Source organism: Rhinolophus sinicus, chromosome 14, assembly GCF_057876585.1.
Source record: "Rhinolophus sinicus isolate RSI-liver-muscle chromosome 14, RSI-T2T, whole genome shotgun sequence".
NCBI classification, from domain to species: Eukaryota; Metazoa; Chordata; class Mammalia; order Chiroptera; family Rhinolophidae; genus Rhinolophus; species Rhinolophus sinicus.
The window spans coordinates 153560010-153573862 of NC_142514.1; the positions used below are offsets into that span (position 1 = coordinate 153560010).

The 13853-nt window shown below is 46.0% G+C and overlaps 1 protein-coding gene across 2 annotated transcripts; it reads right to left on the bottom strand.

Moving 5' to 3' along the window:
• Nucleotides 1-6547: 6547 nt before the first annotated feature.
• LOC109436421 (serum amyloid A protein-like) lies at nucleotides 6548-10066 on the bottom strand. 2 transcript variants are annotated; one of them, XM_088791686.1, is made up of 4 exons: nucleotides 9915-10066; nucleotides 9394-9488; nucleotides 7277-7415; nucleotides 6548-6804 (listed from the first exon to the last, which is right to left on the bottom strand). In XM_088791686.1, the coding sequence occupies exons 2-4, from the start codon at nucleotides 9482-9484 to the stop codon at nucleotides 6615-6617; spliced, it is 420 nt and encodes a 139-aa protein (XP_088647812.1). In that variant the 5' UTR covers nucleotides 9485-9488; nucleotides 9915-10066; the 3' UTR covers nucleotides 6548-6614. The 2 variants fall into 2 exon arrangements, with proteins under 2 accessions (XP_088647812.1, XP_088647813.1); XM_088791687.1 differs by having other exon boundaries at nucleotides 6548-6847; nucleotides 9915-10063.
• Between the last annotated feature and the right edge of the window lie 3787 nt (nucleotides 10067-13853).

Consider the following 13853-nt stretch of genomic DNA (forward strand, 5'->3'; position numbering starts at 1 on the left):
TGCTGTCCTTTTTTCTGCCAACCGACCGACAACTCTCCTCCGCTCTCCTCCGCTCTCTTCCGCTCTCCTCGACTCTCCTCCGTAGCCGCAGCAGTTACATCAGCGGCCAGTTGGCCAACTGGCCACAGCCGACGGCCAACCACTACCCGAGCCAGCACCCCTCCACGTGAGGCCAAGAGCCTGTAAACTACTTTCTGGGGCTCTGTCCCCACATCTATGTTTCAGGTTCTCTTCCTCTGGAACAACTTCTACTACCAAATTCTGTATCCATCAGAGTTCAACCAGAGAAGGGGAACCAATCGAATATACGCCTATAGTCTACATTAGGGATTTATGACAAGAAATTGGCATACACCGTTCTAAGGGCTGGCTGAGCAAGTATGAAGCCCAAAACACAGGCAGTCTGGAAGGGGAGGACGTCAGCAGGCTGGAGCAGCACAGCACAGCCTGACGCTTGTTGCCCACAGGCAGTCAGGATGGCACGATCCAGGGAAATGGGGGAGCAACGGCAGACCCAGTGACTATTTGGAGTCCAGCTCAGGGGAGATCTAAGCCTTCTTCTAAAGGCCTTCTGACTGACTAAGCAAGTCCTCCGGAGGACAATCGCCCATTTGATTAACTTAAAGACAATTTGTAGGAACTTCAATCGCATCTGCTACATCCCTTCAGAACAGCATCTCGATTGAATAACTGCCGGAAAATGTGCACATGCAACAAAATGGCCCCACCTCCCCCATCCCTCAATTCTGGAGAGAGCATATCTCTTGTGGCCCACCCTAGCTGGGCCATAGTAGAAAGGGAACTCTGAGGACTGTAGTTCAGCCTAAACACATTGATACACCTGACAGCCATCACCAAGTTTCAGAATATTTATTTCTAGAAGAAAGCTTGCAAAGCATTACTAAAGAAAATCATTTTTTTCTATGATACAGTGAATGTATGTCAGTGTGGGTGGTATTTTAGTATAAATTTTGGTATAGATTTGCATATTCATCTTCAAGTGACACATTATCACATTCTTTAGACAGAAACCCACATCAAATATCCCCACTATCCACAAGTCCCAAGCATTCCTCCCATGTCTGTCATCTTCTGAAGAATACTTTTCTTCCTACCTCATTCATTCATTCAACAAATGTTTACTGAGCATCTATGATAGGCCAGGGGCTGTGGTAGGTACTCTGGATACAAGGATGACATACAATAAGACAGACAGGCTTTTTGTCCTTTGTGACGAGTCCTGGGACAGTGATGCACAACTGTAGCAGGTATAACTGGACTCCCTCTGGTCCTTTGTCCTGCATCTCAAATGTTCTGCATCTCCTGACCCCATTCTCTTCACCTTCCTTCCTTTTTAAGAGAAACTCCTTACTCCTTTTCAGGTTAACCCATCGCCTATGAGCTTGAACCCATTTCCTCCTTTTTCCTCTTCACTTTTGGCCCGCTGTTCTTTCCTCTCTCTTTAGAGTTGAAAACTTACTCCTCATTAGCTCCCTAACTGCACTTTTTAAATAAAACACTCCTACTTTGAAAAAAATCACTTTGTACTAGTACATCAAAAAATAAATTGTTTCAGGGTGGTCGGATTGCTCAGTTGTTAGAGCGCAAGCTCTCAACAACAAGGTTGCTGGTTCAACAAGGTTGCTCCAATTCCCACATGGGATGGTGGGCTGCGCCCCCTGCAACTAAAGATTGAAAATGGCAACTGGACTTGGAGCTGAGCTGCACCCTCCACAACTAGATTGAAGGACAACGACTTGGAGCTGATGAGCCCTGGAGAAACACACAGTTCCCCAATATTCCCCAATTTAAAAAAAAAATTTTTTTTAATAAATAAATTGTTTCAGTCATTCACTTGTTCAATAAGTGTTTGTTGAGGTCATATTATGTGCTAGGTACCTTACTTACTTCTAAATACTTAAGGTTAAATAAGACAGAAATTGTTAGGGTGAAGACCAAGAAAAAATCAAAGCAACAAAAATGAAACAAAGTAACAGAGTAAACCAAGAAATGAGTAAAATCTTTCCATATGTTGATAATTCTAAAAAGAGAAAAATAGCCATGATAGGCCACTCAGAGCACTCAGAGAAGGCCTTCCAGGGAGAGGCACAGGATAGGTAGGAAGTAAGTAGCCATGTGAAAAGCAGGTGGGAAGAGTGTTCTAGGCAAAGGAAACATCATGTGCAAACGTCCTGTGGCAAATTGGTCCTGATACTTAATCTCCATGTTGTCACAATGCCTCCATTTCTTGACACATTTTGTGCCTGAGATCTTTGTGTAAGGCAATGGAAGTAAGGTAGAGAGAAATTGCTTTGGAGGCATTTTTTAGATGGCATGGACAGAAACTGGTTAATCTCCAGATCTGTAAGTTGTTGCTGAGAAATAAACAGAAGACCAAGGTTGATGGAGCAGGATCTCATGGTCCAATCCTCCCATGGCTGTGTCCCCTGCCCTCAGACAGAGACCATTGAGAAACGAAACTAAGGGGACTAGATCCTGGGGGCAGAAAAGGTGACAGTACAAACTGACAGGGTGTGAAAAGAACTGGAACTGGACACAGGAGGTTACATAGCACAAGTGTAACCAGAGGGGCCTGGAGAGGAGCAGGTCTGATTCAAGGAAAGCTGCTGCAGTGTGCCTGCCTGTATGACACTGAGATTGTCGCCCCTACAACCAAACACACAGGCACAGTCTCAGACTTCACATGGGTGCCCATCCATTGTCCCTTGGTACCCGAACAGGCAGTCTTTATACCAAAGAATAACAAACAGTTTTCAACAATTCAATCTCTTAAGCATTTATTAGACACCCACTATGTGCACTCCAAAAGCATCTAGGGATATAGAACTCAATGACTCTGGGCGCACAGCCCCGTCGCCTGAGAGCAGAGTGAGGAGGGAGCTCAGCACTTGTCGGGCAGGCCGGCACGTCTGAAGTAATTGGGGTCTTTGCCACTCTGGCCCCATTCGTTGGCACGCTGGTCGTCCCTCGAGTCCTCCACTCCCTGGCCACTGTCTCCATGCTTAAAAAGGTCAGTGACCCTGTGAGAATCCTCTCTGGCATCGCTGGAATGGAGAAAGGCAGGGAGGAGACTCAGAGGCTGATGAGCCCATCCTCCCAACTCTCCTTTCCAAAAGATGAATGACTCTGAGACAAGCCGTGGAAAGGGACTAACCATTGACCCTGTCTGGGCACAGCACACTCAGCCTCGGCTGACGCCCCTCATGCTGGGTGGACAGTGCACATAGGACAGCGTGGGAACCACCCATCCCACTAAGATTGACTCTTTTTATATGTCGATGAGTCGTTTGTGCTTCCCCCTCTGTAACATTTCTATTAATGTCTTTTGTCTTTTTTTATCAGTCGGAGTCCTTTGTATACTTAATCCAAAGCCTTTTGATTATGCATGTTGCAAATAACTTGCCCCATTTTATTTTCATTCCATTTTAAGTTACTTTTTATGGAAGTAAATGTATTTGGTTTCATATTTTAAAAACTCATCATTTGAACAAAATTATTACATATAGCCATGCACTAATGCTATTTCAATTCTTTATTCTTTCTCTTTATTTACCAAATTTTAGAATAATGAGTTATAATCTTAGCAACTGCAAAAGGTATCCAATTAACTTTGCCTTTTTCTTTAAGTTTCGTATGGTATCTTTTGATGAACAGTAATTCTTAACTGTTTTGTGAGCGCTTTTTCCCTTAATTTGGAACCATCTTTTACTGTAGACCATTATCTTATTCAGTCCTCCGATGGCCAATTTCTATAACCTATTTAATGCATTTGCTCCAACAACAGAGTAAGTAATACATGGCTTTGCAAACATTGTGAGAGCTACACTTTCGTTTTTCTCTCAAACTGGGGGGTTTTCTTTAAAAGCCAGCACTTTTGCAAACAAGTAGAAATTTTGTTTTGTTTCTTTTTTTTTTCTCCTGAGAAATATTTGAAACTCTCAACTGAGATTTAAATGTATAGCTGGTAGTCTCTGACCTTTGGAAGTGGACTATACTCTGTGGTACATTGCAGGTGGCTCATACCAGCTCTGGAGGGCTGATTGCTACACGTTCAGGGATTCTGAGAGCCAATTGTTAAACCATTGCCCATTTGAAATGAGCCATGCTGGGAGTATTTACACCATGGAAATCGACAAACATTGTAAGTCAGGGCTTTATTTTTTTCTTTCAGAGAGGCAGCTCTTAGACATTTCCCAGCACATGCCTGGGACTATTCCTTCTGATTCCATGTTCCATAAATCCTTTCCTTTGTCCACCTCAGCAAAGTCATAACCACCTGGAGGAATGGGCATTCACTGCAAATACACACACAGCTTCAGGACCTGAAAGGCTGGATTCCCTTCTCTCTGCCGTTCAATTCACTAAGGGAGATTAAAAAAGAATATTGCCTTGAAACAACTGAAGAAATTATTAAATTCTTGTCTATGCTGTTTATTACATGGTTAGATGGCTACATGTTTTTCTCAAGGAAACAAACATGGGGGGGAGGAAAGGATGCCTGCATTAGAGAATAAACCACATTTCCACAGCTGCTCTGAGCTACCAGAGAGCAGCACTTGCACCTCTATGTCTATCCAGTAGAGGGCAGAAGCTCCCCAATTCTGAGGCCTGGACTTGCTAAGGCAGTTGGGTGGTTTGTGCTCCCGTGGCGACTCCTCACTCCGCCGCGCTGCAGGAGTGTGGGAAAACGCGCTCCACTGGACCGCAAGCTATCGTAAAGAAAGAGGACCGACTCTCCTAGAATCATGTACGAGTCTAACCCGACCAACCATCAAATCTAGAAACAATTATTTAAGAGAACAGAAGGACCGTGTTTCTCCTCCGAGCCAACTGCATACCCACCAAACGACTCTGGCAGGAGCCACAGGACCACAAATAACAACAACTATAAAACCAAACAACAACCCCATAATGATTCTACCTTTCAGTGGGGGGTGGGGGGCACGGTGGGACTACAGAACATGCCCATGTCAGTAGGGGATCCGTGTTGCAGTAGAGAGAGCCCAGGTGTTACAGTCAGAACTGGTTTGAATCCAGAACTCCTAGGCTGTGTGGCCTTCGGTAAGTACATTAATCTCTATGAACCCCCATTTTCCTCCTTTGTAACACGGAACAGTAATTCCCACATATGCTGGTCATGAGAATCTAATCCTACAGCAGATGCTCAAGCCTTATTTGCCTTCCCAGAGGCACCAGTGGGGGACCAAACTCACACCAACGAATGGAAATGACGGAGTCCTTCCATGAATTTGTGACATGGAGAGCGTGATCCTGAACTTGCTGATTCTCATATTGGCTGTGCATTGGCTGGCGGGAAACTCGATTGTGCTTTGGCACGCTGTTCATCTCCTTTTATACGGACACTAAGCTTGTCAGATCAGGATGCCACGCTTATGACCTCATTTAACCTTAATGACTTCCTTCATCCAAATACAGCCACACTGGAAGTTAAGACTTCAACATAAATTGGGGGGTGGGGGACACAATTCAGTCCACAGCTCTGCCTCTTCCACAGTTGGCTTCCAGGAAGGTTAGCCGCATTCTACCTCCTGCCCCTACGTGGGCTGACTCCAGGTGAGTTTTCAGGAACCGAGGGGCATTCCCACGGAATTCAACTGCATTCTGGGTGGTTTCTGCCAGATTTCATTGGCACGTCATGGGGGAGTTCTTGTTTGTCAGCACTGGCTTCTGACACCCACCAAACTTCACCAGCCTTCCTGTGGGCTACCGACTTTCCAGCAAGATCTAATCTCAGCCTTGTGGAGCACCCTCTCTCAAATTTATTCCATCTTGTATTCTGTACTAGCTAGTAGTTAATGCTGTTATCAGTTAATAATCCTTGTATCAAAAATTTCTCCTTTCAAATGACTGCCTGTTTTCTGCCTCCTCAATGGAACCTGACTGACAAAAAGTGTCTTCTCTAACCAATCAATTCCACAATTTTGAGCCAGTTAACATGCAGAAGCTGTGAGGAAATATTCACAAGGAAAGTGGCATTATATCTTCATTCAGGCTTGAGATAAGGCAATGAAAATAGAGTGGAAGAAAACTGTTGGGAGGCAATTCTTAGACAGCATGGACAGAAATTGGTTAATAATTGGACTTGTAGGTGTTGCTCAGAAATGGAGAGAATATCAAGGTGGCAGTTGCTGGAGCAGGATCGCGTGGTCCAGTCCTTCAATGGCTGTATCCCTTTCCCCACAGACTGAGACCACTGAGGAACTTATTCTTAAGGGGGTTAAGACCTGGGGACAGAGAAGGCGACCGGACACAACTGACAAGGAATGAGGATGCCTGGACATGGAAGGGCCTTGAAATAGCAACTTTGTAACCAGGGGGGCCGAAGAGGAGCCTGGGTCTGATAAGGGGAAGACTTGTTGCAATGTGTCTACCCTGTGTGACGCTGTATTGTGTCCCCTACACCCAAACGCACAGGCACATGCTTGGCCTTCCCGTGGGTGTTCACCCATCACCCCTTCGTATCAAACAGGCAGTCCTTATAGCAAACAACACACAGTGTCCAACATTCAATTTCTTAAGCTTTTATTAGACACCTATTATGTGCCCTCTATCAGCTTCTGAGGACAAAAATCTCAGTAACTCAGTGTCCCTGTCCTTAGGGGCGCACAGCCCCGCTTCCTGAAAGCAGAGTGAGGAGGGAGCTCAGTACTTGCTGGGCAGGCCGGGAGGTCTGAAGAAATTGGGGTCTCTGCCACTCCGGCCCCATTCGTTGGCAAACTGGTCAGCCATCGAGTCTTCCACTCCGTGGCCACTGTCTCCATGCTTAAAAAAGTCAAAGACTCTCTCAGAATCCTCTCTGAGATTGCTGTAATGGAGGAGGGCAAGTAGATGACTCAGGGCTGATTTGCAACAGCCCCACCTCCCACTCTCCCCTTTTCCTAGGGATGACTCTGTGAAGAGCCAGGAACGAGGGGCTAAACATTGACCCTGCCCGGGCACAGCCCACTCAGCCCCAGCTGACACCCCGCGGCTTGGTGGACAGCACCCATAGGGGAGGGGAGAAATCAGTCTTTGGCTCTACTCAGTCCTTGGCTCTCTTTTTGGGGACAGGCCCACACATCTTCACAAGCCATACTGTGGCTTGCTGGCAGCCCAGGCCCTGTACTGGGCATGGATGGAGAAGCCCACTGGCCCTACAGGGTCCTTCTCTAGGATACCACCTTGGATAAGTGCCTTAGGGATCCTCCTGATTCCTATGTTTACCCATCCCTGCATCCCCAGGAGCCCCTGTTACCTGAGCTTTTCAGCAGCCCAGACGCCCCCAGGTCCCCTTTGTGCAGCGTCAAAGTTCCCGCGGGCGTGGAAGTATTTGTCTGCACCTATGTAATTGGCTTCTATCATGTCAGAGTATGCTCTCCACATGTCCCAAGCCCCTGGGAAGGAAAGGACATGCCAAGAGATATCAGGTGAAACAGAAAACCGTGACACCTCTTAGTGAAGATCAAGGAATGACAAATCTGCCATTGACTCAGTTTTGGCCTGTGGTCACAGCACCCTGGACACCATAGGTAGAGAAGAACATTCCTTGATCCTAGCTGGCTCCTCCAGCTGACTCTAATGAGTGACATTTACACGAGGGCATAGCTGTGTTGTACCTGGTTGTCTGATGCCTGTGATGCTATATATGGGTTCCATCTCACTTAGGCTCTGACATATGGATAAAGGAGAGAAGGGAGGAATCATTATGGAGCAGGATTCCTCAACGTCAGCAGTCTTGACCTGGGGCCAGATATTCCTTTATTGTTCAGGGCGGTCCTGAGCCCTGTGGGGTGTTCAGCAGCATCTCTGACTCTGTCCCCTAGGTGCAGGCAGTATATTCCTGCAGTGTGATGACAAAACTTATTTCCAGACATTGCTATAAGTGCCTGGGGCACAAAATAGCCCAGGATCGAGAACCTCTGTTATACAAAGAAGCTACACGTGATAGTATTCAGGGACCTTGGTGAGTGAGGTGGTTACAGAGGTGGATCCGTAGATGAACTACACACATGTAGCACTTCTGCCTTAAAGCCTAAGACATGTAGGTCTTCTTGCAGACACAATGCCTATAATTGTGACTCAGGTCCCTCTGAGTGTTGAGGGCAAAAATGGCATCCTGAAACTGTCTACATAGACTGATGATGTGGGTTGCTTGAGGAAGCAAGTGCTAGAGGTGTGATCCTTTCTCTCAGCCGTGGCTGCACTTTCTAATCACCTGGGAAGATTTTGGAACCTCTCATGTGTGTGGGGGCTCTGACTTTCTCATGTATACGGGGGTCCATACAAACATATATATTAAATTTGGTTGCTTTTTCTTGCTAAAAAAAAAGTAAAAATTGATAACCACCTGGGAGGATTGTCAAAGTGCAATGCCATGTCACACCTCAGGCCAATTACCTCAGACTCTCTGGGGTGGGTCAAAAGCATCAATTTTCAAATGCTGGTCAGGTGATTCCAACGTAGCTGAGATTGATAACCGTAGCTGAGCTTTAGGAAGTGGTACTCAGACATATCCACTTGCCAAGAGCTGTGACCTCATGCACAGCTAGGTTCAAACTGTGCTTTGCCACCTGCTGACTGGCAGTTCGTCCCTGCACTATGCACTCAGCTGCTCTAAGCTTCTAAGTTGGGAAAGATGCCGGCCTCATCAAGGTATTTCACAGTTAAAGGGGGGGACCAACTGTCTCACTTGCCCAGAATTGTCCCTGTCTGCCTAGAACCCTCCCAGTTAGCCCTGGAAGTCTCATGGAAAACTCCTCAGACCTGGGCCAACCAGGATAGGCATCACCCTAAATTGCAGGGAAGTGCTGAGCTTCTACTAGAGGTTTGATAGATGTTACCAGTTCCCGTTTTTGTTTTAAAAGGCCAGGAAAGGGGAGAAACAGACTCAACCAGGGACAGTTCACTGACTATAGGAAGTGCCAGGTAGAGCTAAGCTGAGGGCTCTCTAGAGGATCCAATTAGGAAATGGAAGGAAGAGAGGGAGGGAAGGGGGGAAGGAGGGAGGGAGTAAGGGAGGCAGGGAGAAAGGAATCTATAAGGGAAGAGAGAGGGAGAGCGGAGGAGGAGGAGAAAAGCTAGCTCTAATCATATTTCATGCTTCATGCTATTTGGTCTGGGAGAAATTTGTTACTATTTCAATACTTATTTTGTGTCTACTAGTCAACCTTACCTTTCAGCTGGGAATGATGATTGTTCTTTCTCTAGAAATAAACCCTGTGTTTTTTTATTGTGTTTGATGACAAGCTCCCCAAACACCAGGCGCATTCTACCACTAGGGCAACAAAATCTAAGACAGAAGCCCCAACCCCTAAGGGTGCTCAGGGTGAATCCTAGAGGCCACGTATGTCATCCCCCCTCCATCGACCTTACCTTGAGCAGCCTCTCCCATGAACGAAAACCAACTCTGGCTGCTGACTCCCAGGACCAGGGAGCAGAAAACGAGGCCTGTGAAAAGCTTCATGGTGCTAAAAGGAAAGGAGAGGGTCAGGGAGACATGGACTAGACTGGCACACCCCCTTTTGGGAGTCTTATGTCAAAAAGACTCTGATTGTTCATTTCCATTTGTTCTCGTTCCACTTTAGCTGTCCATCTAGGAAACACTGCAGTAGGACCTCACTCAGAGCCGTCAGCCCAGAGCCCAAGATGGTCTAACAGGTCACCAAGGTGGCACTGATGGAGGAAGACATCAGTTAGGACCAAACAGACCCTTCCTAAAGCAGGCTGTAATGAATCAAGAAATATTTACTCTGCGCCACCCTGCCAGTGCAGACCTCATAACAGGACAAACACAAAACAGAACAACTATTTTGTTTTTAAATTACAATCCTGTGGGGAAAGAGAGAACAGAGTGAGTTTTTTAAAACCGATCACTCCTTGGGTTAGTCCCTCACCTGATTTCCGGTGGAGCAGAGCTGCTGGTCCCTGCCTGCTAGAGCGAGGTGCCTGGTATTTATACTAAGCCTTTCCTGTTGGGCTCATGGGGAGGGAAGAAAAGCTAGACTTGGCACCTGGGAAAAGTCCCTCCAGGTCATTTCCCCTAAAAAATTACAAAGGAAAGCTTACTGGACACCAGCTGTTACCTTCATCCATGGGTCATTTCTCCATTGTGCAACTCTGAGGAAACAAGGTACACTTGTCCTGCCTGGGCAGCAATGGGTCTGGATGGCTATGCTGTCAGAGATGGAGGGGCTGAGTCAGGGCTCACCTGGGCTTTGGAGAGGAAGGCTGTGGAGCACCGGAATGGCATCTGGGCTGCTGGAAGGTGTGCGTGGTTACAGGACGGCTCCTCCATTCAGGACCTTGCCTTCCTAGTCATTTCCTCAGGATGGTCTCTGCTGGACCAGATGGCAGATGTGTCAGAAATGAAATCCCTTTGAGTGCATGTGTAAAGCCCAGAGCTTCGAAAGTGACAGGCTAGCCCATCAAATTTCATGGGTGCCCTGAAGCCTCTTTCCACCACTCTGTCTGCATATGCTAAGCTTTCTGCTCCAAGGTACAGGAAGGCCCCACTCAGCTGGCTCAGTCAGTGAGGAAGTGTGTTCTCTAATCTGGCTCCTTATTTTATAACTGGAACTTAGCATGGGGACCGGTGGCTACTAGACTTATTATAGTGATCACATCATAAGGTATATAGGTACAACACCATAAGGTACAACAAATCACTATGCTGTACACGTGAAACTAATATAGTATTATATGCCAACTAAACCATAATAAAAAAAATAATTTTAAATAAAAATAATCTGTCTCCTTAGTTCCCCAACTAATCAAGTGGAGGGGACTCTGCTTCCCTCACCCAATCCTGGAGATACCTCATACTGGGAGTGAAAGTGTTTAGGTGCCAGGAACTGTGGGGACCCAGGCAGCTCCCAACTATCCCACAATGGTGGGTTCATTCCTTTGAATTAAAATTACTTGACAAGCAGCCAAATGCAAGAAGGGCACATTGACCCTCCTTTGTTTCCCTGAATGAAGGAAATAAATGTCCCCTGTGGAAGTTGCCCTCCCTGCTTCAGGGGGACTGAGAGAGACACCCTTGTCACCAGAGTTAAGGAATTCAGGGCCAAACGCCTCTATATAGAAACTTTCTTATTTTTTTTACTAAATTTCTACCCAAGCTCCAACTTTACTTAGGTTCCTCAGTAATGAGCACCAAAACTTAAGTTTCTTTGTGTGTCAAATCTTCACAAAGCTATATTTTCTCTGTCCAAAAACTAGCTGATTTGATCATGGTCTGAACATCGTTTATGACCTCCCATGTCCATATATTAAATTGGTTTTTCTTCTGTTAATCTGGTCTTATGCCAATTTTCTTGTTAGTTCAGCCATAAAAACTCAAGAAGGGTAGATGGAGGGACTTCCTCCACACACACACAATAGATCTAAAGTATAAACTCTAAGAAACCTATAAAAGGACAGAGTAGGGCCAGCCCGGTGGCTCAGGTGGTTAGAGCTCCATGCTCCTAACTCCGAAGGCTGTGAATTCTATTCCCACCTGGACCAGTGGGCTCTCAACCACAAGGTTGCCAGTTTCGATTCCTCGAGTCCCACAAGGGATGGTAGGCAGCGCCCCCTGCAACTAAAATTGAACACGGCACCTTGAGCTAAGCTGCCACTGAGCTCCCAGATGGCTCAGTTGGTTGGAGCTCGTCCTCTCAACCACAAGGTTGCCGTTCAAGATCCCACAAGGGATGGTGGGCTGTGCCCCCTGCAACTAGAAACAGCAACTGGACCTGGAGCTGAGCTGCACCCTCCACAACTAAGACTGAAAGGACAACAACTTGACTTGGAAAAAAGTCCTGGAAGTACACACTGTTCCCCCAATAAAGTCCTGTTCCCCTTCCCCAATAAAATCTTTTTTAAAAAAAAGCAAAGAGGGGACATGTCTCTGAGATGGGTGAGCTTGGGATTTACCCCAGGTGGGGAGACTGCTGTGATGCTATCTCTGTCTTTGGGGCAGAGGGTCTTTGGGGCAGAGTGTGTCAGGCACAGGAGAACTGAGAGATGTTTGCAGCACCAGTTATGTCCAGTACAGGCACCAGAGAAGTGGAGCCACAGGGCTTTGAAGACCCACCTTACCCCAGGCCTGAAGGAAGCAATTTCATGTAGAACAATGGATCCCCTGGAGCAGTGTGTATACTCCGTGTAACAAAGTATCTTTTCAATGGCAGTCAACTCCTGATCTGTTGGTCTTGCGATGTCTGACCATAAAATAAAATAAAAATATAACTAAAAAGAAAAACTACATTTTAAAACAGAAATCTTTTTTTTCCTTATACAACAAAAAAAAATTTTTATTGGGATTCTAGAAAACATAAAAAAAGACATACCATTGGAACAGTTTTAAGATAAATCTTTTTTTACTCTCTTTAAAAAATACTTTTTTAAAAGTCTATGCTTTATTTTTTTATGCTTCATTTTTACATTTTTATTTATTTGTTTGTTTGTTTGTTTATTTTATTGGGCAAGAGTATGCTTTTTCCAGGACCCATCAGCTGCAAGTGAAGTTGTTGTCCTTCAATCTAGTTGTGGGAGGGCGCAGCTCAGCTCCAAGTCCCGTCTCTGTTTTCAATCCAGCTGCAGAGGGTACAGCCCACTGTCCCATGTGGGAATTGAACTGGCAACCTTGTTAAGAGCATGAGCTCTAACCAACTGAGCTAACCAGCAGCCTTAAAATTTTTTTAAAAAAAGATTTTTACTAAAATATAGCTTACATACAATATTATATTAGTCTCAGGTGTACACCATAGGTATTCAACATTTATATACCTAAAGAAGTGATCGCCATGGTAAGTCCAGCAACCATCTGACATAGTACCACGCTATCACAATAGCATTGACTCTATTCCCTATGCTGTACTTTACATCCCCATGACTATTTTGCATTATTCTTAATCCCTTCACCTTTTTCACCCTGTTCCCCAACCTCCCTCCCATCCGGCAACCACCAGTTTGTTCCCTGCATCTATGAGTCTGAAAACAGAAATCTTATTGTTGCAAGTATTTCAAGCAGAAAAGAGAGCCAAAAATATTGAAAATAGAAAAAAAGAGAAACAACCACAAAAAATACATCATCGGTGGGAGGGAAGCATTTTGAGTCAGTCAGGCAGGAGTACCAGTTGAGAGGCCAGATGAGGTGTTGGCCCTCAGGCATTAAAGAAAGTCAGGATTTGGAGCTTATAAGTCTCACTGGAGAAAGGATGGGGTTGGGGTGAAGGTCCGGGAAACACAAAGTATGTCATTCCCTGATGACTTCCCACTTCTTTGATGGATCCCACAGGATTAGGGTTGGAAAAGTGGGCAGGCCTGGTGGAAGTAGGGAAACAGATTTGGGACATGTTGTAGCCAGTTAGACCACAGGAAGTCACAGGCTTACTTCTCCCTTGACCCTGAAACTTCACTGGTCCAAATGCCAGTATTCCAGGCCTTTCTCAAGGTATGCCGGGCTGGCGGTGAGCACGTCTGTATCCCAGGAAGGGCAGTTATGCCCAACAAGGGCTCAAGCCATCACTATCCCCCGTCTTTCCTTGAGTGGCACCTGCTCCAGCTTCCCCTCTAAGATCTGGTGGGGTCAGGTCTCCTTGCTGTGAGTTCCCCATCCCTGGGAGTAAATGTGGGGAGCCTGGAGCTCCTAAATCAGGTTGGGGGCTTCAGAAAAGCACAGCCCCTGCTTCCGGGCAGTTGTGCGCTCAGCAGGTCTGACCAGAGGATACACTGCTGGGAGTATGTAAGGACAGTGTGGCAGGAGAGATGTAAGTCTCCACTAAGGCAGAGAATCAGCTTTAATGAAAGGAAAACCGGAAGGCATATCACTTGGATCTGAAAGTACT

Bases quoted from the DNA above. Each gene is read 5' to 3' on its own strand.
- LOC109436421 (XM_088791686.1), bottom strand. From the start codon at position 9,484: ATGAAGCTTTTCACAGGCCTCGTTTTCTGCTCCCTGGTCCTGGGAGTC. The intron at 7,416-9,393 runs GTAAGGTCGATG...TTTCCTTCCCAG, and splicing joins CATGGGAGAGGCTGCTCAAG to GGGCTTGGGACATGTGGAGA. The intron at 6,805-7,276 runs GTAACAGGGGCT...GACTTTTTTAAG, and splicing joins TGGGCTGCTGAAAAGCTCAG to CATGGAGACAGTGGCCACGG.